The sequence below is a fragment of the Erythrolamprus reginae genome, chromosome 4 (genome assembly GCF_031021105.1).
Source record: "Erythrolamprus reginae isolate rEryReg1 chromosome 4, rEryReg1.hap1, whole genome shotgun sequence".
Taxonomy (NCBI): Eukaryota; Metazoa; Chordata; class Lepidosauria; order Squamata; family Dipsadidae; genus Erythrolamprus; species Erythrolamprus reginae.
In genome coordinates this window covers 29,271,406-29,297,281 of record NC_091953.1, presented here as the reverse complement: position 1 = coordinate 29,297,281, position 25,876 = coordinate 29,271,406, and the positions used below count along the sequence as shown (strand labels likewise).

The following is a 25,876-nucleotide window of genomic DNA, read 5'->3' as shown; positions in this document are numbered from 1 at the left end:
AATTGTGACCGGAAACTGATCGGCAACCAATGCAGACTGCGGAGTGTTGGTGTGACATGGGCATACCTAGAGAAGCCCATGATTGCTCTCGCATCTCCATTCTGCACGATCTGAAGTTTCCGAACACTTTTCAAAGGTAGCCCCATGTAGAGAGTGTTACAGTAGTCGAACCTCGAGGTGATGAGGACATGAGTGACTGTGAGCAGTGACTCCCGGTCCAGATAGGGCTGCAACTGGTGCACCAGGCGAACCTGGGCAAACGCCCCCCTTGCCACAGCTGAAAGATGTTTCTCTAATGTAAGCTGTAGATCGAGGAGGACGCCCAAGTTGCGTCCCCCCCCCCCGAGGGTAATGGACGGACTCATGTTGATCTGTTTCTTGAATTGATAGCAGTTCCTTCTTCTCTTAATCAAGGACCTCCTCTGTACTTTCTACAACCTGTATGTTAGAAGATTAAAGGTCTTCCCTATCCCCTCCATCAAATCATCTGAGTTTTGTAATGCCTGCCCAGTTTGCTTTATAGTGTTTTTATCAGCACTTTCCTCTTTCGGGAATGTTTAACCTTTCCTTGTGAATGGGTAGAAATCCCACAACCTACCTTAAAACTCATAGGTTTTTTTAGTGCCATGTCCTGGAACTAATAATTGCATGAGCTTGAGATGTGTGATAGGGAGAAAATCTATTTCCCACCCATAATAATATGTAAAACTTTCTTTTCCACTTTAAACAGTCTTCTGTGACAACAATATTGGCTAAATTAAATTATCTGTAGCACTTTTAATTTTGGCTAAATTAAATTCTTTGCAGCACTTTTAAATTAACATTCAGTGTAGAGTGGTACCTCTAGTTATGAACTTAATTCTTTCTGTGACCAGGTTCTTAAGTAGAAAAGTTTGTAAAAAGAAGCAATTTTTCCCATGGGAATCAATGTAAAAGCAAATAATGCGTGCGATTGGGGAAACTACAGGGATGGGGGAGGCCTTGTTTCCTCCCAGGCAATTCCTAGAGAGGTCCCATGGAGGCTTCTCTCCACCTTTTCTGGCCCTATTTCCTCCCAGGAGATTCCTAGAGAGGCCCCACGGAGGCTTCTCCCTGTCTTTTCCGATTACAGTTTTGGAGTCTCAGGTTCTTAAGTAGAAAATGGTACTTGAGAAGAGACAAAAAAATCTTGAACACCCGGTTCTTATCTAGAATATCTCCGAGACCACCTCCTGCCGCACGAATCCCAGTGGCTGATTAGGTCCCACAGAGTTGGCCTTCTCCGGATCCCATTGACCAAACAATGTCAGCTGGCGGGACTCAGGGAAAGAGCCTTCTCTTTGGCGGCCCCGGCCCTCTGGAATCAATTCCCTCCAGAGATTCGAACAGCCCCCACCCTCCTTGCCTTCCGTAAAATGCTGAAGACCCACTTTTGTCACCAGGTGTGGGGATAATTACCATCTTTCCCCCCTTTTTTATTATGTTTTGGCCTTACTGTATGTTAGATTAGGTTGATGTGTATGGTTGCATAGTTAGGGATTTTATTATGTTATTAATGCTTTTTAAAATTGATTTAATTTTTATTATTGGATTTATAATGTATTGTATTACTGTTGTGCTGTGAGCCACCCCGAGTCTTCGGAGAGGGGCGGCATACAAATCTAATAAACTATAACTAAGCTAACTAGAAAAGTTCATAAGTAGAGACAAAGGAAAGTATGATAGCTGAGCATTCTATTTGATGGCTTACCGGTTTGCTCTGAATTGAAAATACTCTGGTGTATGACGTCTCCTTTGTCCTGTACTATATGGTTGGAACTGCTTCAGATAACATATTTGAAGGAGGATGGGTAAGGGTGCAATTGCCAGAGTCTGTGGGGGCAGAAGCCTCCATGCAAGTATGATTCATTATTTGAAATGATCAGATTATTATTATTTTTTGAATGGGGGTTGTCAGCTAATAAATTAGAATAAAAGGATCAAACATTATTTCAGTATCATGGGTCACCCACTCACTCACCCACTCAATTTATTGAGCCTTAGTATTCTTCTTTGACATGAATATTTAAATAATACATAGCTTATTAAGTTAGTTTCCAATCTTATTAGCAAGTTTGGGAGAGGAACTAAATTTCTATCAGCTAAAATTCCTGTTACATTGAAGTTGAAAAATTTATACATGGGACTTACCCTATACTTTCAAGGTGGAAACGTATAATATTATATAAAGATGGAAACATACTGTTACATAATTATATTCTTGAGCTGAAGAAACACCATTGTATTTCCACGTAGCTTTCTTTATCTAATTGCACAGACCACTCTAAATATGGATTCATTGGAAAATGGATACTGATGATTTTGTAAAATATCCAAACCTCTCTTCCCTTAAAAATAAAATATTTTACATTTCTGCTATATAGTAAGCAAATGAAAGAATGCTTTTATAAGCATTAACACTATAACAGTGATGGTGAACCTATGGCAGGGGTGCCACAGGTGGCACACAGAGCCATATCTGCTGGCATGCAAGCCGTTGCTTTAGCTCAGCTCCAATGTACATGTGTGTGCCTGCCAGCTGATTTTTGGCTCACACAGAGGCTCTGGGAGGGCGTTTTTGGCTTCCAGAGAGTCTCTGGGGGATAGAGGAAGGTGTTTTTACCCTCCCCCAGCTTCAGGAAGCCTTTGGGGCCTGGGGAGGGCGAAACATGAGCCTACTGGACCCACCAGAAGTTGGGAGACAGGGGTAAGGTGTTTTTGCCCTCTCCAGGCATTATTGGTGTGGGCACTTGCGCATACGCGATTGCGCGCACCCATGCTCTTTCACCACCTGCGGAAAAAAAGGTTTGCAATCATTAACCTATAATATTAAAATATAGTATTAGAAATTGGTTGACATTTTTCTAAATATTATCATAGCATTTCACCTTTGTATGTTTCCATTTCAAAATGTGAAGGACAGAGAACTTTCTCCAAATTGTAATTGATTAAAAATAAATGACTTTTCCCAAAGCGGCAATCAAGACTATCATTATCTATGCACTCGGTAGAATGGAGTCTTGGAAGGAGAATGTCATTAATGATCTCATATCTGAATTTGCTGCCAAGAAAAATAAGAAAAGGAACATTTAACTTTTTAGCTTGTATAAAGTAAAATTAGGGCAATGTTATTTAACAGGACCTACTAAAAAGTGGCAAAGTAATATGTAAACTCTTTTGGAGAGTTTTTCCTCCAGTATTTTTCCTTAGGCAATATAAAAGAAAGATAGAACAAGACAACTAAATTTAGCTTCAGTATCCAAAAACATAGTCCACATTGGGCTTGTGATCATGGACTTCCCAAGATATGCCTATGTTACACCAACACTCTGCAGTCTGCATTGGTTGCCAATCAATTTCCGGGCACAATTCAAAGTGTTGGTTATGACCTATAAAGCCCTTCATGGCATTGGACCAGAATACCTCTGGGACCGCCTTCTGCCGCACGAATACCAGTGACCGGTTAGGTCCCACAGAGTTGGCCTTCTCCGGGTCCCGTCGACTAAACAATGTCGTTTGGCGGGACCCAGGAGAAGAGTCTTCTCTGTGGCGGCCCTGACCCTCTGGAACCAGCTCCCCCTGGAGATTAGAACTGCCCCCACCCTCCTTGCCTTTCGTAAAGTTTTTAAGACCCATCTCTGCCATCAGGTATGGGGGAACTGACACATCTCCCCAGGGCCTATACAGTTTATACATGGTATGTTTGTGTGTTTGTTTGCTTTTAATAATGGGGTTTTTTAGTGTTTTTAAATTATTAGATTTGTTCTTACACTGTTCTTGTTATTGTTGTGAGCCGCCCCGAGTCTACGGAGAGGGGCGGCATACAAATCTAATAAATAAATAAATAAACACATAAATAAACACATAAATAAATAAATAAATAAATAAATAAAGTTTGTTTATATTAGATTAGAAAACAGGGAAAGGATGACTATTGGCAGATGTCCTCCACTTTGCATGAGAAACAGTATGTTTATGTCTTTTAATTTTAGTATGCTCAGTTTTAATATACCCTTTTGTACATTGTGATATCAATGTAGATATTTCAAAGATTATGTACATCAGGGGTGAAATTCATCCGGCTCTATCCGGCTTGCGCAATACAGTAGGGCCAACTGCACGAAGCCCCTCCCACCCACACAGACATCATGACATCACTTTTTTGTGACAGTATTCAGCATTTGCGTATGAGCTGGTAGGGAAGGTAAGTGAATTTCACCCATGATTTACATCATTTGTATTTTTGCCCAATGGAGAAAATATTTGTTGGTGTAAAATGTGATGAGAAGAAATTTTCAGGAATAGGCCTTAAATGAACATATATTATAAAAATCTTTTTTAAAAGCTGAGCAAAAGAAGGACATTTTGGCCATTTTAAGTATGCCAAGAGTCAAACTTCAGGTCTTTCTTCAGACCCCAGTTTTAGTTGTTCTTTCCTTCTCATATTGCATGCAGCAAGTTTCTTCATTCTGCTAAATGCCACTAAATTAGTGGTTCTCAACCTTTCTAATGCCACAACCCCTTAATACAGTTCCTCATGTTGTGGTGACCCCCAATCATAAGTCTAGCCCCAATTCTCCCAACAGAGCTTTAAGCTGATTGGCAGGAAAATTAGAGGTACATCCCCACTGTAAACTCCTGATTGGTCAGATTATAAAAATATGTTCCAAAGTGCCAGAATAGAAGCTTTAGTTCTTAACACCCTGGGAAATTTATCTTTTCCCATGGTCTTAGACGCCCCCTGTGAAACAGTCATTCGACCCCCAAAGGCGTCCCGACCCCCAAGTTGGGAACCACTGCACTAAATTTATAATTAAAAATTAATGGATGTTCCTTATAACATATAAAACATGATATACATATCTAGCCTAGGCAATTATTTCTTTTTATTGCTTAGAAAATTACAAAAGTCAATCTGTTTTCTGAATTCTTGAACTCAAAATAACCCCTTGGTTATTTTCAACTTTTGTATAATTTTGTGACCCAATATTTCTTTGTTTAACGTAAAATTCTTGACTTTTTCTTGAACATTTTCAGGTGTTTCCTTCAAAGAGCACGCTTTCTTGATAGTTGGTTGAACTTCTTCTACATACATAAATCTTGATTTCTAATGTATTCTGGCCAAGTTAAGATTGGCTCGAAGTCTCTGCTTTTAAGAAAGACTTGAAAGCATACCTTTTAACATAGTCTTTTAAATTGCTTTTGCAGGCTTAACTGGCCCTGTAACGTTCTTAAATTTTTCTTTATTTCATTCTGCCTTTCTGGATTCTGCAAAAGTATGCAGTTCTCAGTTTTCAGTTTTGACAACTTTAAGATATGTGCACTTTAATTCCCTTCAACTTCATGCTAACCAAAGGAATTCTGGGAGTTGAAGTCCACACTCTTAAAGTTGTCACAGTTGAGAAACATTGATCTGCCAAGCTCACATCGTTAGGGTGGTGTCATGTGACATATCGGGACTTTCCCCTCCTTTATTAAACCAGGTGTGGGTGTGGCTATCTGACCTGTGAGCCAGGAGTTTGACAGCCCTGATCCAAACAGACTCAGCAGCTGTCCGGTTTTCTTGATAGGTCAGGACGTGAAACAGACACAGCAAGAATTCCAGCAATGATTTTTACTGTTGTAATATAGAATAATAGAATCTTGAAAAATTGTCAGACTTTCTCTTCATTTCCATTTGTCTGTCTGTCTGTCTGTCTGTCTGTCTGTCTGTCTGTCTGTCTGTCTGTCTGTCTATCTATCTATCTATCTAATTTCTATGCTGCCCTTCTCGAAGCAACTCAGGGTGGCGTACAACATAATGAGAAACAAAAAGAAATCTAATTATTATTTAAAAGAATTATTTATAAAATCAGTGCAGTCATTCCCATTCGTTAAATTCAATCATTCACACCCCTAATCCCTCCAGCCAGCGCAGAAGGATACCATGGTCGGTGGTATCGAAAGCTGCTCAGACATCAAGTAACACCAGGATAGAGGATTGGCCCCTATCCCGGGCCCATCAGAGATCATCCATCAGTGCGACCAAAGCAGTTTCAGAGCTGTAGCTGGGCATGAATCCTCACTGCCGAGGACCCAGACTATCGGCTTCATCCAAGGACTATTGGAGCTGGAGCAACACCACCTTCTCAACAATCTTCTCTATAAAGGGAAGGTTGGAGACAGGACAATAGTTGTTCCGAACAGCTGGGTCTAGAGAAGGCTTCTTGAGGAGGGGGCACACAGCTGCCTCCTTGCAGGGAGCTGGAAAGGACCCCTCCCTCAAAGAAGCATTGACAATCTCCTGGACCCAGCTCCGTGTCACCTCCCTGCTGACTGAAACCAGCCAGGAGGGACATGTATCCAATAAGTAGGTGGCGGAACTCACAGCTCCCATAGCCTTGTCCACTTCATCAGGCCCTAGGTGTTATTTTGGGTTTCTTTCTTACATTGCAGTTATATAACCCATTATCGGAGAGGGGCGGCATACAAATCTAATTTATTGTTGTTGTTGTTGTTGTTGATGATGATGATGATGACCTTAGTAAATTGTTCTGCAGGTAGCAGGGTACTTCAAAGATAAGCAGCGGTGGGCTACTAGCCGTAATGCTAAATTGCACTCACCACCACAGCTCGTAAATGCTTGCGGGGCCAGTGCGATTATGCTTCACCTGTGGAGGTAGCAAAATCGTGCACGGAGCCACAGGTGCACCCGTGTTTCAGCATGCACGGAAGCAAAAAAACCCTCACCGAAACATGGGCGCACCTGCGGCTCTGTGTGTGATTTTGCTACCTCCACAGGTGCAGAAGCAAAATTGCACTGGCCCCGCAAGCATTTCCATGCTGCCACGGCAAGCTCAATTTAGCATTCCGGCTAGTCAGCCCGCCGCTGAGTATCTCCTTTATTTTTGGATACCTCTTCTGGAAGGTATTCAGGGTATGATACCACCAATTTTGTGTCATTTTATTTTTGAATTGTTCTGTGTTTTGCTTTTTGTGGCAAGCCATCATGAAGGAATGTAGAGCTTGCCTTAGGAATAGGAAAAGAATAAGCCAACAATTAATGAGGACTTTTAAACAAAATATTTAGTCTGAAGAAAGAGGAAGGAATAACAAAGAAGCTCAAAATAGCCCTTTCTTTATTTTGTTTGTCACAAGATGGAACAGAAACTCTTAACATGTTATCAAGATTTTGTTATTCTTAGAATTCCTGCTGTATCTGTTTCACAACCTTGTATATCTCAAAGGGTTGACTTAAGTCTCAAAAGCCACTTCCTTTAGGAGAGGCATCAGGCCTAGGGTTTCCAGATACCTGAACATGCAAAGGAGAACCTGAATAGTTGGCAAGAAGGACACACTAACTTGTTTAGCTTTCTTGGATTTGGTGATAAAAAATACAATGAAAAACTGAAAAACAGAGTTTTTGTAAGACAGAGTCGACTGACAACGAGTCAGTCGAGGTGACTGGGGCATGTACTTGTCCACCTGTCTGGGAAGAGTTTGATCTGGTGACACCTGATGAAGTGGACAAGGCCATTGGAGCTGTGAGTTCCGCCACCTGTTTACTGGATCCGTGTCCCTCCTGGTTGGTTTCGGCCAGCAGGGAGGTGACACGGAGCTGGGCCCAGGAGATTACCAACGCTGCCTTGGGGAGGGGAGTTTTTCCATCACTCTATAAAGAAGCGCTCGTGCGCCCCCTCCTCAAGAATCCCTCCCTGGACCCAGCCATACTTAATAACTATTGTCCAGTCTCCAACCTTCCCTTTATGGGGAAGGTTGTTGAGAAGGTGGTGGCACTCCAGCTCCAGCGGTCCTTGGAAGAAGCCGATTATCTAGGTCCCCAACAGTCGGGTTTCAGGCCCGGTTACAGCATGGAAACCGCTTTGGTCGCGTTGATGGATGATCTCTGGCGGGCCCGGGACAGGGGTTTATCCTCTGTCCTGGTGCTCCTTGACCTCTCAGCGGCTTTCGATACCATCGACCATGGTATCCTTCTGCACCGGCTGGAGGGGTTGGGGGTGGGAGGCACTGTTCTCCAGTGGTTCTCCTCCTACCTCTCTGGCCGGTCGCAGTCGGTGTTAGTGGGGGGTCAAAGGTCGGCTCCTAGGTTTCTCCCTTGTGGGGTGCCTCAGAGGTCGGTCCTGTCCCCCCTGCTATTCAACATCTACATGAAACCGCTGGGCGAGATCATCCAAGGACATGGGGTGAGGTATCATCAATATGCGGATGATACCCAGCTTTACATCTCCAGCCCATGCCCAGTCAACGAAGCGGTGGAAGTGATGTGCCGGTGCCTGGAGGCTGTTGGGGCCTGGATGGGTGTCAACAGACTCAAGCTCAACCCAGATAAGACGGAGTGGCTGTGGGTTTTGCCTCCCAAGGACAATTCCATCTGTCCGTCCATTACCCTGGGGGGGAAATTATTGACCCCCTCAGAGAGGGTCCGCAACTTGGGCGTCCTCCTCGATCCACAGCTCACATTAGAAAACCATCTCTCAGCTGTGGCGAGGGGGGCATTTGCCCAGGTTCGCCTGGTGCACCAGTTGCGGCCCTATCTGGACCGGGACTCATTGCTCACAGTCACTCATGCCCTCATCACCTCGAGGTTCGACTACTGTAATGCTCTCTACATGGGGCTACCTTTGAAAAGTGTTCGGAAACTTCAGATCGTGCAGAATGCAGCTGCGAGAGCAGTCATGGGCTTACCTAGGTATGCCCATGTTTCACCATCACTCCGCAGTCTGCATTGGCTGCCGATCAGTTTCCGGTCACAATTCAAAGTGTTAGTTATGACCTTTAAAGCCCTTCATGGCATCGGACCAGAATATCTCCGAGACCGCCTTCTGCCGCACGAATCCCAGCGACCGATTAGGTCCCACAGAGTGGGCCTCCTCCGGGTCCCGTCAACTAAACAATGTCGGTTGGTGGGCCCCAGGGGGAAGCCTTCTCTGTGGCGGCACCGACTCTCTGGAACCAACTCCCCCCGGAGATCAGAACTGCCCCTACTCTTCCTGCCTTCCGTAAACTTCTCAAAACCCACCTTTGCCGTCAGGCATGGGGAAACTAAACATCTCCCCCTGGGCCCGCTGAATTTATACATGGTATGCTTGTGTGTGTGTATGTTAGTATAGGGTTTTTTTAAACTTTTAATATTTTAATTAATTGGATTATGTATTGGATTGTTTTTTCACTTGTTGTGAGCCGCCCCGAGTCTTCGGAGAGGGGCGGCATACAAATCCAAATAATAAATAAATAAATAATAAACAAAGTATTTATGCATATCTGTATATTGACTTAATTTTTTCCAGCAACACATACTCCTTTTTCAAATGCAGGAATGTGCTAGAGATTGGAAGGCAAATGACTTCAGTTTGTGGCTTGTTAATTTCAGGCAATAGCACAAGCAAGTTGGAGGGTACTAATTAAGTTCATGGAGCAGAGCATGTTAAGTTGTGGCTAGCATTTATTAGGAAAGGGCTGGGCTGCAGAAGAAAGCTGCTCAGAAAGAGAATCTTTGTAGATATAGGTAGTCCTTGAGTTACAACTGGTTATTTTATATACAGAGAGAGAGAGAGAGAGAGAGAGTGCCACTCTAAATAGTTGCACCAGCATGCTGCATCGCCACATGTTGGGGTGCTCCATGTTCACATGACCATCATTTACAGGGTGGGCTGATAGCCAGAACGCCTAATTGGGCTCACCTCTGCAGCTCTGGAGGTACCATGAGGTCGAGCGGAATTATACTTCTGTGCATGTGCAGGTAGTAAAATTGCACACGGAGATGCAGGTTGCGCTTGTGTTCCAGCAAGGTTTTTTGCTTCTGCGCATGCCTCCAGAGCCGTGTAGGCGAGCCCAATTAGGCATTCCAGCTAGTAGCCCACCCCTGATCATTTATGATGTTCTTCATTGGTTTATGGAGTTTTTTGTAGTTTCTGTCAAAATCCACCCATTCAAATGAATGGGTCCGCTTGATAACTGCAGCATTTACTTAACAAACACTGCAAAAACCAAAAAAAAAAGCCACAATACTACTTCCAGTCTCCATGAGTGTTATAACCGTAATAACTTACAACCAGGTTTTTGATCAAATTATGATAATAGATCGAAGACTATCTACACTCAAAAAGCCAGAAGGTATTTGATGTTACGCCTAGACTACTCAGGAGATTTGATAACAAAACAAAGGACATGCCCTCCTTTTGCCTGATATTGGTAATCTTAATCCAATCTAGAATATGATGACTTATCTTCAGTGGTGGGCTACTAGCCAGAACGCTAAATTGCCGCCACAGCTCGTAAGTGCTTGCGGGGCCAGCGTGATTTTGCTTCTGCACCTATGGAGGTAGCAAAATCACGCACGGAGACACAGGTGGCCCTGTGTTTCAGCGAGGTTTTTTTGCTTCTGCGCATGCTGAAACATAGACACACAAGCTGTGAAAGTCATAGTCTTTGATTTCCACTCTTTTATAAAGTACGTCAAGGAGTATGTTCAAGATCTTTTCCCCCACTATAAATCATTTTGAGGCAGAAATAAGAATGTTGTTGAGGGTACTAATGGATATGCTATTTGTTTGACTTTCAGAATGTCGTGTCGTGAAATCTACTTCCTATACCAAAATAGCTTCAGCACCACGTCGGAGCACCACCAAGAGCCCAGGTCCATCCCGACGCAGCAAATCTCCAGCATCCACCAGCTCAGGTAACAAACTGCAAACAAATTTGACTAAGGAGAAGGTAACTCTGTGGCTATCATATTTATTATTACCTCCGTACTTCCATGTTTTTGTGATGCTGTGATTTCGCTGAGGCTTACCTCGCTGGGAAACCCGACCTTCCGTTGCCAATGGAGCGCCCATTTTTGCGATTCTGGGATTCCCCTCCTGGGATTTCCCTACAGCATCGCAAAAATGCGGAAGTCCGGAGGTGGGGTTTTCCATGGAGGGGAGTCTCAGGGGAATCCCAGGATCGCAAAAACGGGCACTTCGCTTGCAACGGAAGTCTGGAGGTGGGGTATCCCAGCAGCGGTGGCGGGTTCATAAGGCAAAAAAAGTTTGTAAGAAGAGGCAAAAAAATTCCAAGCCCCAGGTTCGTATCTTGAAAAGTTCGTATGACGAGGGGTTCGTATGACGAGGTACTACTGTATTTCCCTTCCCTTCTTGCACCTCTTCAGTAATTTCTCTACTGTAACTTTGTCAAGGTCTTGTGTAGGGGTGACACTTAATACTAATATTAGCAACATGGAATCTTCTGCATCCTGTGCAGTTTATATCATTTTGGAAAGGATGTGTTCCTTTCCATCATTAGCTTCACAAATAAAATTCAAACAATGTCAGACCTGCTGAAAGTAAGACTATGTCTATGTCAGTGAACCAGATAGCATCTGAGAAATAAATCACATTCCACTCCTGTGCTCTCACACAAGGTTCGATTTATTAATATGACCATTTTGGATTCGGGGCTGTCGTTCCAACACTGAATTTCTCTTCAGTACCCATCCAGGTTATTATTATTATTATTATTATTATTATTATTATTATTATTAATAATAATAATTACATTTGTATGCCGCCCCTCTCTGTAGACTCGGGGTGGCTCACAACAATAGTAGCAAAACAATATGTAATACAAATCTAATAATTTAAACTAAAAACCCATGATTTAAAAACATGCACACAACACACCATACATAAACCATATAGGCCTGGGGAAGTTATTTCAGTTTCCTCATGCCTGACGGCAGAGGTGGGTTTTAAGGAGTTTACGAAAGGCAAGGAAGGTGGGGGAAATTCTAATCTCAGGGGGGGAGCTAGTTCCAGAGGGTCGGGGCCGCCACAGAGAAGGCTCTTCCCCTGGGACCCGCCAGACAACATTGTTTAGTCGACGGGACCCGGAGAAGGCCAACTCTGTGGGACCTAATCGGTCGCTGGGATTCGTGCGGCAGAAGGAATTCCCAGAGATAAGGTTCATTTCACATCCCCACACCCACAAGTGCAATCATGTGGACCAATCTGGTGCAGGGATTACTGGCTTCTTCATTAGTTCAGTTGACCTTGGACTCTGCGTAAAGAAATGTTGGTGGCATCAATCACTCCCTCTGTCTTTCTCTCATCCCTCCTGTTTCCCTATCGCTGCTAACTGTGTCAGGCCAAAACTTCTAACTTCACATAATGACTTTGGGCCTGACAGGCTATTTGTTTGTCTTCCTAATGTAACTGCATACAATACTGTATATAATTTTCAAACTTTCATTATGTGTTCTGAAAAATGTTAGGGTCAAGTGGCAATAGAATGGCAATGGAATAGGCATTGGAAAATACGGTAGAGAGTGAATCAGACTTTCATTTCAATTACAGAAGTTTGCTTGTTTATTTATTTATTTATTTATTTATTTACAAGTATGTATTTGTAATATACATAGATATAACATTGTTTATATACATGGGATGGGTACTAATAAGAGGGAAACATTAGGACAGGGATGGTAGGCATGCTGGTACACTTATGCACACCCCTTATTGACCTTTTAGGAATTAAGGTGAGGTCAACAGTGGATAGTCTAAGGGTAAAGGTTTGGGGTTTGGTGACAAAACTACAGTCAGGTTATTAGCTCCAGGCATTAACTATTCGGTTGCTGAAGTCATATTTTCTGCATTAAAGTTTGGAGCAGTTTGTATCTGTTGTGTGCTCGTGTATTGTTGTGGTTGAAGCTGAAGTAGTCGCTGACTGGAAGGATGTTGTAGCAGATGATTTTATGAGCTGTGCTTAGGTCATGTCGAAGGCAATATAGTTCTAAGCTTTCTAAGCCTAGGATTTCAAGTCTTGTTGCATAAGATATTCTGTTGCAAGTAGAGGAGTGAACAGCTCTTCACATAAAGTATCTCTGGACTTTATTTATTTATTTATTGTCTACACTTCTAGAACTTTCCTTATGCTACAAGTTGAAACGATTTCAATTGTTTTGAACTAGAGATATCAGAAAAAGCGTTTAGCATTTAAAATGTACTTTCCATCTCGAAACGTTGGGATTTGCTTGAAAGTTAAATAAGTGTTTAGGGAAACAATAATCAAATAGAAGTCTTTCAATGAAATGCACAATTGTGCTTTAGCCTTAATTCTAAACAAAAATCACTTGGAAGCAAGCAATTAATCATGCTAGCAGGATTGTGTTGTTGGCAACATTGGTGTCAGCCTCCATTAGAATGCCCTGTTATCTCTTATAAATTATCTATGTCTAAGCACACCACACCAATAATATTATTGACGGATGAGTGGTGATTCACAAGCAAATGTCTTTGGCATTAATGCACCAAAAATTCTCCAAAGGTTCCTATGATTTCAACAGTAGATTTCCTGTCTTTAATAGTAAGCCCTTCGGCTGCAATAGTAATTTAATCCAAGGACTAATTCAAAGTTTAATATAGTTTTGGCCTCCAGATGTTTCTGAGCTCTTGGCCAGGGCTGCTAGGGATTACTTAAGCAACATTTGGAAGGCTACAGGTGTCCCAACCTTCGTGCTAATCCTAACCCAATGCGCAAAAAACTCCCCAGTTTTCCAAAGGCAAATTTAACATAACAGTATTGCAATAGTTAATTATCATTCCACAAAGTGCTTTTTATGTCTGAGCTGAATAAAGAACACATCATCTAGGTAACCAGGCAGAATATTTATCACTGTGCCTAGTTGGCAGATGGGAAAGAAAAATATCCCTCCCATCTGACAATGTTTTAAAATCCAGTTCTCTCTCTACTGGGTGTAGCAGTTCCAAGGCTATCAGTCAGCTAAGCTATGATAAAAAATTATTATTATTATTGTGATCTTTGGATGAGTAATTTGGTATATTGTTCCCAAAGGCACTTCATTATGATTCAGTGTGCAGCAACATATAAGATTGCTAAGGCTATGGGGGCTTGGCAGATCAGAGTGAGGGCTGCAGTTGCTCAACATCCTGAAGTTGCGGCGTTGTGTATTGACACCTTTGATGTAGCCCTAAGACGGCACCTACACCACCTACTGCTGCTTGGAAGACGTCAGCCTTACGCAGAAAAAGCCTTGGCTTATGAATCCGGCATTTTATTCAGCTCTCTTTGTGAGCTGCTTTGGCAACCTTTAAGTACTCCTAACGCTTCCTGTTTCTGCCAGCGTGTAGTACAAAAAGCAAATATTTTCCTGCTTGGCTTTATCAGGTTAAAAATAAGTCTGTTTCCATGTTAGAACTCATAGAAGGTAAGTTCAATGCCTTATTAGTATCAAGGCTGGAAATGTCAGCGCAAAATACAGAATTTGGATGTCTGTTGGTTACTGCTTTTTATGGCTGGTGTACAGTATATATAATCGTGATTTAGCCATAGCATGTTTGAGAAGACATTTTATTATATAGCATCTCTCTCTCTCTCTCTCTTCCCCTCCCTCCCTCCCCCTCTCTCTCCCTTTCTCGCTCCTCTATCTTTTCAGTGCAATGTTAGCATTATTTGCCTATGTTTTCTGTTCTACAGCTTTTACAGTTGTGAAGTTTTTATATTGAATGCTAAGGCAAATCTTATGTAAGTAGGAACAAATTGTAGAGAATATAGCAACAGTTTAGAAGCCTCTCGTTTTCATGAAGGCAACTATGAAAGGCTGAATGACTGATCTTATTAATCAAAGAGTCCCAGATGATTTAATGCCTAGGTCAAATGTATCACACAGAAATCTTTCCAACAATTCCAAGTTAGTATCAGTAGTAATAAATGCCCTTTTATTGTAATGCAATAATTTGATATTTCTAACAGATAACATTAAAACATTCCCTTATCTCTAAAAAGGAGGGGGAAAGACCAATTGTTAAAGGGTTTTTTTTAAGAGCAAGTATTATTATTATTATTATTATTATTATTATTATTATTATTATTATTATTATTTATTGGATTTGTATGCCACCCCTCTCCGCAGACTCTTGGGGGGAGGATGGATAATCAGTCCAGAGTTGAAGACAATACTTTTAATTTCATTGTGGCTACATATTGAATACAAATTGGTCAATCACTTGTTAAGTAAAATGTATATCAACTGAGTACAGCGTATAGTGATTAATTGCTTAAGAATTGAACCTTTACTCAAATCTTATTAGGAGTACACAGACTGCAAAAGGGCAAAGCAGAAAGTGTTGGCTAATATGAGCAATATGTTTTTTGGTGTTTAATTATAGTGGTGCCAGATCCAAAATCATGTTTTCTTGTCTGTTCTTATGTTTCTCTAGTTAATGGAACGCCTGGAAGTCAGCTTTCTACTCCCCGTTCCGGGAAGTCTCCAAGCCCTTCTCCTACTAGCCCAGGAAGCTTGCGGAAACAGAGGGTAAGAAAATGCAAGGTTTGAAGGTGGCCAAGTGAATCGTTTGATACCAAGTTTCTTAATCTAGCAAATGTTCTGATATCACAACCCCCATAAAATGATAATGCAAGGAATACTATGCTAATGAATATAAAGAAATAAAATGGTGGCTGGTTGACTGGTGGTGGAATGTTTGTTTGTTTGTTTGTTTGTTTATTTTGTCCAATGCACAATGAGGGTTTTAGTGGTTATATATCTATATACACATAGTAAAATACATGATGAAGGTTATAGAGGAGATACTCATAGTAAAATATATCTAAGAAATAATAGAAAAGAAGATATAGTAATAGAACATACCAATGAAAGAACAGAAGAAGAGATATAGGAATTGAAGAAAGGTATAGGAGATATAGGAGAGCAATAGGACAGGGGACGGAAGGCACTCTAGTGCACTTGTACTCATCCTAGGGTTTCCCAAAGCTGTAGCAAATTTTGAAAAATGTGTCTGTTTTGCATCCACTTCTGCATGAAAAACAGGAACATTGTCAAAATGAACTCCACATTTTTCTCCCTCCTCTTCCCTCACTTCTCTTGGTTTGATCATGAGTTTGGCAATCCAAAGATGCTGGATCATTGTTCCTTCCACTTTGTTTGCTAAGTCAACTACTGTCCTTACCAGACAAAGTAGGAATGGAGTGAGTTCTGACAGCTCTGCAATTTTACTAATTCAGGTAGTACTTAATTTAGAATCACAATTAGGATTGGAACTTCATCATTAAACAATGTCTACGTTAAGCGAGTTGCACTTGATTTTATGATTGTTAATCAAACCATGTGGTCATTAAGCAAATCTAGCTTCTCCCACCCACCTCAACTTTGTTGAAAGTTGCCTGGAAAGGTCACAAATACTGATCATGTGACAACCGGATACCATTGTAAATCTATGCTGGTTGTCAAGCGCCCAGATTTCAACCACAGGACCATGAGATGTTGTGATGGGCATAAGTGCAAGTATTGGTTGTAAGTCACTTTCTTCTGCACTGCTGTAAATTTGATGGTCGCTCAATCAATTGATTAAAATCAATGATCACCTGTACAGCTTTGCTACTGAATCCAATGAATCTGTTTTTTTCTGACTTGTGACTGTTGCCAAATGATTTGCCTTGTTCTCTATTCCTGGGCGTTGTACTGAAAATTGTACCCTTGTGTTGACTATCGTGGTCACTTCATGGTAGATTGGAGAACAGCCCTTTATATGCCCAAACTTGACCTGAGCAATGGTAGGTTTTTAATCGTAGCAGTATCTCCACACAAGCTTCTACTTAAAACACAAATTGTCGTTTCATTGATCCTGGATGTTCGGGTTCGGGAGGCCACTGAGAAGCCCTGCTGTCCGGCTGACGTCTTTTAAAACAGCCGGGGGGCTTCTCAGTGTCCTCCTGAACCCAAACGCCAAACCCAAACTTCCAGGTTCGGTGTTCGGGAGGCCGCCAAGAAGCCTCCCGGCTGTTTTAAAGGGTGACAGCCGGGCGGCGGGGCTTCTCAACAGCCTCCCGAACGCCGAACCCAGAAGTTTGGCAAACGTTCGGGTTTGGGAGGCTGCTGAGAATCCCTGCCGCCCGGCTGTCACCTTTTAAAACAGCTGGGGGGCTTCTCAGTGGCCTCCCGAACCCGAACTTTTGCCAAACTTCTAGGTTCGGTGTTCGGGAGGCCGCTGAGAAGCCCTGCCGCCTGGGCTGTCACCTTTTTAAAAAGCTGGGGGGCTTCTCGGCGGCCTCCTGAACTCCAAACCCGGAAGTTCAGGTTTGGCATTCGGGTTCAGGAGGATGCTGAGAAGCCCCCCCACCGGCTGTTTTAAAAGGTGACAGCTGGGCAGCGGCGTTTTTTTGCGGGGGTGGGGGGTTTCGTTGCATGGATTAATTGGTTTTACATTGTTTCCTATGGGAAACAATGTTTCATCTTACAAACTTTTCATCTTACGAACCTCCCCCAGGAACCAATTAGGTTCGTAAGACGAGGTATTACTGTACTTGAAATAGTCCTTGAAAATTAGCATTGAAATCCTTTTACTTTGGCATTAATTATCTCTTCTCTGTAAGAGAAAAAATTAATGAAACAATTATTTTACTTCTTAATTCAAATAGGAATTAATTTAGAAGGTTTTTTTTAAAGTTAGAAAGTGTTCACCTTTTGTTAATCACCATAGCAACAGATACATAGATTACATGTGCTTCTGCAGCACTTTAATTAAACAATCAAATTATTTGATTGTTAAACTACAATCTACAATGCCAAAACATGATTATCCAAAATATAAGGTATTTTATATTAAGATTTTTTTCAAAACTTATTTTTAGTTTCTCAAGAACTACCAGCATTATCATATCTGTCATCAATAAATAGAAAGTGTACAGATTATATCACATGGTTTTAAAGCCTTAATTTTTAATCAAAATATTTTAAAATGACAATGGTAAAATAAAAACAAATTGGTATTTTTCATGGACAAATTATAGGTAAAGAAACAGAAGTTCCTTTTCTGCCTATAGAAAAAACTCCCACTTTCAGATGTAGCTATTTCTTCAAGCAATTTGGATGTCAAAAGTTTATTTACGTGAAAGGAAATGGAGCCATATTTTAAAATACCCATTTTTTTTTTTTTGAAATAATGTAGTTCATACTATTTAAGCAAGAATTAGTGAACTTCATACTGGTTATATTGTGGGTGCTACCAATATGAGTTAAGGACTTCATATTAGCTTGGAGCCTGGAATTATATTTTATTTCTGTTTGGTCAAGGAATAACTGGATTGGAGTTTTGATTGGGGTGGGGAATAGAACCAAAGAGCCCTTACACTCATACATTATTATATGAAAAGGTTCAAAAAGAAGACTTGACCATTAGAACATCATAAAATTCACGATCACTTTCACTTTCCTTATGTATAGGAAACTGACTGTAAATATAAATATAAACAGAAAGGTAATTTGTTTTTAAAATGTAAAGTGTAAATAGAACAACTTTGAAGAAATTTAAGCAAAAATTAAAAATTATCTTGATTGTTTTCGTCTATCAATCAACTGCAAAACTATATCTCCCCTTTCCTGATAATAAATATAAAATAATAACATATTAAATAATAAATTATTTGCATTCTAGTCATTATACCAACATCTTCTGCCTTAGCAACTGCTTTGGTCTATCAAATGATAGCCCTGAAATACATTGAAGCTTTCTGAATAAAAGTGTGTGCCTTCATTGACATCTCTGCATTAACCAACTGTCCTGATTGTCACTTTATGTGAATGCAACATCTGCTTTTTACAAAATAAAGAGAACTGGAAGAGTTAAGAAACCCATTGCTTGTTATCTGAAAACTGCCAAAATATCATCTTGCTCAACCTAGACAACACTCTTTCACTGACCTTTTAAGTTTATATTTTAAAGGGTATTTTCATATAGCTTGTATATTGAATCCCCTGGCTACAGCTATGTGTACGTTAGGAACTGGCATTTCTAAATGATGAGAAATTCAATACTATATGATTACTGTAGTTTGCTAGTTTTCTTTCTCCAAAACACACTTAAATTGCCTGAATATTCACTCTGCATATGAAATAGCCTTAAACATAGTTCCCTCTAAGCTGAGCAGTGAGCAATTGCTCACTTAAAAATCATCATCAACTCAGAGTTTTCCAAACCTGCCCAGAAGCCAAGAGGGAAAGAGTGAGAGGGAAGGAGAGTGAGAGGAAGAGAGGAAGAGAGAGAAACAGATAGAAAAAAGAGAGGAAGGAAAAGAGAAAGAAAAAGAATGGGAGTAAGGAAGAGAGAAAGAAAATCAAAATCTAGTTTGAAACTAGCTCAACTATTTAAGTGGCATTTTGATATTGATAGAGTTGCCATATTATGAGCTCACTGTTATAGACACACAGTACAGTATTTTATTTTGAAATTCTCTGAGGCAAAACAGGGTGGTTTTTTTAATTTGTTTGTTTGTTTGTTTGTTTGTTTTTTCTGTGCCGCCCAGTCCCGAAGGGACAGCCGCTCAGACACTATACTTTTCCGCCCACCCCAAAAAAAATTAGAGGGAGCACTAGCCTTAAACCTATGTCCCTGGATCCAATGTTTCTTCACAATGAGACAGTGTAAATGTTACAAACCACAAAACCTTGGTAAAATTAATCTGACTGTCCTTTTTATTTTCCTGTTGTGGTTGGCTCTGGCCCAGCTCCTGCCCCAGGGAATGGGGAGGGGATGCAGGGGAAACCTCAACATGTCATAGGCCTGTGTTATTTCCGACAGAGTCAGTGCAGAGTTTAGTTTCCTTGGATGAAGAAGAAGGTGGGAGTGACTTGGAAGAGGGGGGCTTGGCACACAGCCCAGGCAGTCAATCTCCCTTATCTTCCATTGATTCGGATGAAGGCATCTTGGACCCACGCAAGAGCAGAATTATGTGTAGAAGAGACCAAGTAAGGACATATTACAGGAGATAAGAGAGGCCACCTGTGTTTGGGTGGGGCTCCAGTAATTAGGGCTGCTGCTATAAATAGCAGCGTGTGGGTTTGGCCGTTGTGGAAGAGTATCTGATCGCAGTTCTTCAGGAATCGTGTGTTGCTGTTTTCTGGACTTTGTTGATTTTTCACACCTTTGAAACCAAAGCAGAGCAACGTGTGTGTGTGTCTCACTTCATTGCAAGAAGAAGGGGTGTGAAGTTTCTTCACAGCTGCTAGCTAAGTACTTAATGACTGCTTAAGGGAAATTGTACAGACTACCCGGTTGTTTTGGGAAGAGTGCTCTTTGCAATTCAAAATGAGTGCTTAGTTTATTTTGAATTTTGTGATAAAGAACATTGTTTTGAATTTTCAAACGTGTGTGTGTCTGAAATTTGTACCCTTGAATTTTTGGGAGGCTCCTACCAGAGAGCCCGGCAGAACATTTTCCAATAATAAATATTATGGAAAATATTGAGCAGAATCATAGGCATTCTGATTTACAACCTTTTATTCTATGATACGTCAGACATAAACTGCTCCCTTTAAGTTACAAATAAAAAAGAAGAAAGATCTTCAGCATATATTAATTTCTATGCTTAAAGCACTAGTATGCACTGATGTACAGTACTTTCAGCCTGAGGACTATTACTGAGATTATCTGTTTAAAATATTTACCAATGAACTGCAGAACAAAAGTTTCAGTAAAATGTGGTTGAAACCCTAGAGTGCTGATCTTCCTTTTTCCGTTGTAGAGTAATGGTGGTATGTTGGCCATCTGTTAAATTAAGCTGATCTGGAAGTGAAGTACTTACAGATCAAATCCTACTTTTATGCAGCTACTTTCTTTAATGTAGGTGTGCCATAAAAGCAGCCTGGTGGCCAGAAACTGAAGCAGGAACTTCCTCTTAAAGTTTGTTTAATGGTGATGACATTTCAAATGGTGCAGCCTAAATTAAAATTTAGACTTGCCATTTATATTGCGTGCTTTAGGTTCTTCAAAGGCTTTTTGGTCTGGAATTATCTCTTCCCACCACCAGTAATTCTAATGTGATCTACAGCTATGTTGCAGTACAGTGTGCATAACTTCACAATAACTGCCCAGCAGTGGTGTGCTCCTATGGGTACCGTCAGGTACACAGTACTGGTAGTAAAATTTTGGTCGGGCACACAGTACCGGTAGCAAAATTTTGATTCCCCCCCCCCTTTTTTTTACTTCTGGGCTCTGGGTATGTTTATCCTATCATGCCAAATGAGGTTGAATATATATAATTTTAGAAGAGCTGTGCGTGCGTGTGTGTACATATACTTTATATAGCAGATAATCGGGGTGGGCTACTGCCCGGACAGGGGGAACGCAGTGGGGTAGCGACTCCACCCCAGAACACCCAATTTGCACTGAAAGACATTGAAACAAAATGAATAAGCCACGCCCACAGTGTGGTAGTAAAAATTTTGGTAGCCCATCACTGCTACCCAGGACGTTTGCCCAGTTATAGTCATGCAACATATGAATTGCTGTTCCATAATTATGGAATAATAATTGAGAGAAAAAAATTAATATCCTTCAAACTTTTGAAATATATAATGACCAACCTTGACCGTCATGTAATAAATAAAAATTAAAGAAAATAAGTCTGAAGCCTTTACAATAGGATTTAGTGTAGCTCATGATGATTGTTTAATTATTTCTGCCAAACATAAAGAGTATTACTTGTTAGTAAGTTATATTTTACCCAGAAAGTATACAGGAAAAAAATTCATTTCATTACATTTCCAGCAGGTGGTATGGTGACCAAAATTTTCTTACTAAATTATGGTCTCTTACCAAAATAATATTATTTGGTTGAGTGGATTTTATCTGATTTGTATTGAAATTTATCTTAGAGAATAGCTTGTGGTTTTCATTCTTTTCTGATATTACAAAAAAGATTTGTATTTTATTTTTTAAAGAACCCTTACAAAAGGCATTCATTTAACCCCAAAGAGCAACTGAAAACTGTTCTCATTCAAGTATTTCTGAAAAATGTTTTTGTCCCTAAATAACAAAATCTGTTGCTGATTTATAATATTAAACACAGGGAAAAATAGCATAAAATAAGATTAATTTAAATGTAGATTAGTAATTAATGTAGATTAGTAAATAATTTTCTCACCGGTTTAAAGCAGATAGTGGAATTTCATAATGTCCCTGCTCAATAATAATGTGATGAAGGATAAACTAAAGATAAATGATTGTGGATTATTAATGTATTCAATAATATTTGCACTGTGAATTCCACCGAGTTTGGTGGGATACACAATTACATTTACATGTGATGGCAGCTTTAGCGTCCAACTTTAATTTAATGTTTCATTATTCTTCTAGACAGATTCATACATTATCACCCAAGCAACTTTATGGCTAGGAACTTTTCTGGAAACTATTTGGATCATACCAGAGATCGGAGCAAACAATATCTAGTCACATAATGTCCTGCTTAAATTTTAATGCATTCCCCAAACAATAATTTATTAAGACTTGGACTGAACATATTACAAAGGGAATACTGTAATTGGCAAGCAAGGCATAAATATTAGCAAGCCATGGTTTGTTATCCAAAACTTTGTGTCAAAATTTTTGACTCCTGGTGACTTCTTGGGCTAATCCCTGTAGCTTTGTTGGCAAGGTTTTTCAAAAGTTATTTACTATTGCTTCCTCTACAGGGCTGAGAGAAAGTGACTGGCCCAAGGTCACACAGCTGACTTTGTAACTAAAGAAATACTAGAGGCCACAATTGTTTTAATCAGTATACCAAACTGGATCACTACTTTAAACGCTAACATTTTCAAGGAAACATACTGGTATTTTGCTTAATTGAAAGTTGTGGTGTTTATTTTTTTCTTCCTAATAGTTTGAAAATCTTAATGCACTCATTAGTTTAGAGTTCAATATAATTCATTTTTATCTCAGTAATACTTAATCTCTGCTCCTGGATCAAAAGCAGAACTCAAATGATGTTTTCCCTTTAGATCTGGGGGTGCAGATCCGAACTGTGTATTTCAGTTCTATTATTATTAATACGGTTGAAAAGTAACTGTGCACTGAAATCAAAGATCTCAGAATGATCTGATTTTTAAATGATATTATTCAGGTTTATTTTCCTTAAGATTAAAAATCTGTGGAGTCCATTTTGTAAAGTGATCTAAATGAAATAGAGCTACATCACCATTATTAATGACTATAGATTGTTTAAATTACATTATGATACATATTATTTTTAAATGATGTATTGAAACAAACATGGAAATAAATATGTGCAAACTTGAAATTTATTTCTTTTTACTGTGAATATGGTAATTAATATCAGATATCTTTTCTGTCTGGGATTTTACTATAAACTTCCCACGCAAATGCTCAATTTATTTGGTACATTCCCAACCTGTCCCTGTCTGTTTTCTTTGTGCAACACCCCCCCCCACACACACACACAAACCAGAAAAGGCTCATTGCTATCATGAGAGTTTGATGCTCAGATATCTTTAATAGTCTAGGAATGTATTTCCACTGTCTTGTTTTATCTCTTACCAATACTCTGCCGCACGAATCCCAGCAACCGGTTAGGTCCCACAGAGTTGGCCTTCTCCGGGTCCCACCGATGAAACAATGTCATCTGGCGGGACCCAAGGGAAGAGCCTTCTTTGTGGTGGCCCCAACTCTCTGGAATCAACTTCCCCCGGAGATTAGGACTGCCCCCACCCTCTTTGCCTTTTGCAAACTCCTCAAAACCCACCTCTGCCATCAGGCATGGGGAAATTGATTCCCCTGGGCTGTCTCCACTTTATGTATGGTCTGTATGAGATGGATGATTGTTTTTATGTTAAGGGTTTTAAACTGTTTTTAACTATTGGATTTGTACTGTTTTCTTGTTGTGAGCCGCTCCGAATCCTTGGAGAGGGGCAGCATACAAATATAATAATAATAATAATAATAATAATAATAATAATAATAATAATATAAAAGAAGTATCAGAGTGATAGAGAATTCATCAACCTGATGTTCTTTGGATATATTGGACTTCAGCTTTCATGAATTCTCAGTCTTTGGGCGACTAAGTTTGGAAATAATAAATTGGAGAATATGTTACATTTGGGCAAGATTGCTTGCCTGTATATTCCCAACTCATCTATGAATCTTATCATACTAGATGAAGCCAACTCTTTAGAATAACTCTTTGTCTCCACTTATTTGGCCATTCAGCAGCTCATGGACTCAAAAAAACATGTTGGCAGCCATCTGTTAATATTGTGTGTTGAATAGATGAGTTTAGTTCAGAGTTGTCACTGAAAAGTAGAAATGAGAAGGCAGTGATAAGTAACATTTTCCTTTCACAAGAAGAAATTAGTCATATCACTTATAGAGATTAAGGCATAATGAATTTAAGTGTAAAAGTTCTTAGAAGAAAGGGGTCAAAAGATTACAATTAATATACATTGAACAGATTTTACCTTCTTTTGTATTATAATTCTGATCCTTAAGTAGTTGAAAAATTTATAATTTGATTCCTTATAGCTAGAAATCTATTGATAATATCTTTATTTAGTAAAACCAAGGTAATTTGATATAAGAAGCATTATTATTAGGACTGCAATTTCTGAACCTTAGAAATACCACTAGATGGTAGCAAGCAGATACAGAAAACGTTACAATCTCTGTGGTTTGGGGAAATTTGCAGTCCAGGCTCAAATATTATGTTGCCTCTTGAAAGAATATACAATTATGTGAGCTTGCTATAAAAATAATAAGTATGTTAATTATCTATACAAATAAAATACAAATACCACCAAGGCTCTTTCCTATTTATCTAATTTATGTAAAAGTCCTATTTATCTAATGTGTTTAGTAAAAAAAATATAGTACACTATATATGGTTTGAAATGTCTCTGAATATTGTATTTATTGCATTGTATTGTATTTATTGGATTTGTATGCCGCCCCTCTCCGCAGACTCGGGGCGGCTAACAGCAGTAATAAAACAGCATATAACAATAATCCAATACTAAAAACATTTAAAAACCCATTATTATAAAAACTAATCATACATACAGACATACCATGCATAAAATTGTAAAGGCCTAGGGGGAAACATATCTCAATTCCCCCATGCCTGTCGGCAGAGGTGGGTTTTAAGCAGCTTATGAAAGGCAAGGAAGGTGGGGGCAATTCTAATCTCTGGGGGGAGTTGGTTCCAGAGGGCTGGGGCCACCACAGAGAAGGCTCTTCCCCTGGGTCCCGCCAAGCGACATTGTTTAGTTGACGGGACCCGGAGAAGACCCACTCTGTGGGACCTAACTGGTCGCTGGGATTCATGCAGCAGAAGGCGCCCCCTGAGGTAATCTGGTCCAGTGCCATGAAGAGCTTTATAGGTCATAACCAACACTTTGAATTGTGACCGGAAACTGATCGGCAACCAATGCAGACTGCAGAGTGTTGGTGTAACATGGGCATATTTGGGAAAGCCCATGATTGCTCTCGCAGCTGCATTCTGCACGATCTGAAGTTTCCGAACACTTTTCAAAGGTAGTCCCATGTAGAGAGCATTACAGTAGTCGAGCCTCAAGGTGATGAGGGCATGAGTGACTGTGAGCAGTGAGTCCCGGACCAGATAGGGCCACAACTGGTGCACCAGGCGAACCTGGACAAACGCCCCCCTCGACACAGATGAAAGATGTTTCTCTAATGTGAGCTGTGGATCGAGGAGGACGCCCAAGTTGCGAACACTCTCTGAGGGGGTCAATGATTCCCCCCCCCCAGGGTAATGGACGGACAGATGGAATTGTCCTTGGGAGGCAAGACCCACAGCCACTCCGTCTTGTCTGGGTTGAGTTTGAGTTTGTTGACATCCATCCAGGCCCCAACAGCCTTCAGGCACCGGCACATCACTTCCACTGCTTCGTTGACTGGACATATTAGTAGCTCAGGTTGGTAGTTATGTTGGTTTGAGCTCTGAGCTTGAAGATTTGGTTGCAGAAGTTTTGTCCCCATTCAAGGAGGTATCTTCAGTGCACTTTGGATTATGCTTGTGTGATGTAAATTAG

The 25,876-nt window shown here is 40.4% G+C and overlaps 1 protein-coding gene across 3 annotated transcripts in view; it reads left to right on the top strand.

The window, feature by feature from the left end:
* DCLK1 (doublecortin like kinase 1) overlaps positions 1–25,876 on the top strand; it is a 201,131-nt gene that overhangs the window by 114,131 nt on the left and 61,124 nt on the right. For 2 of the 3 annotated variants that reach the window (XM_070751703.1, XM_070751704.1), the window contains exons 5-6: positions 10,580–10,696; positions 15,234–15,328. In XM_070751703.1, the coding sequence (XP_070607804.1) occupies positions 10,580–10,696; positions 15,234–15,328 (212 nt within the window). Of the gene's footprint in view, positions 1–10,579; positions 10,697–14,155; positions 14,222–15,233; positions 15,329–25,876 lie in introns of those variants that run through there. The other variant, XM_070751705.1, reaches the window with a different exon arrangement.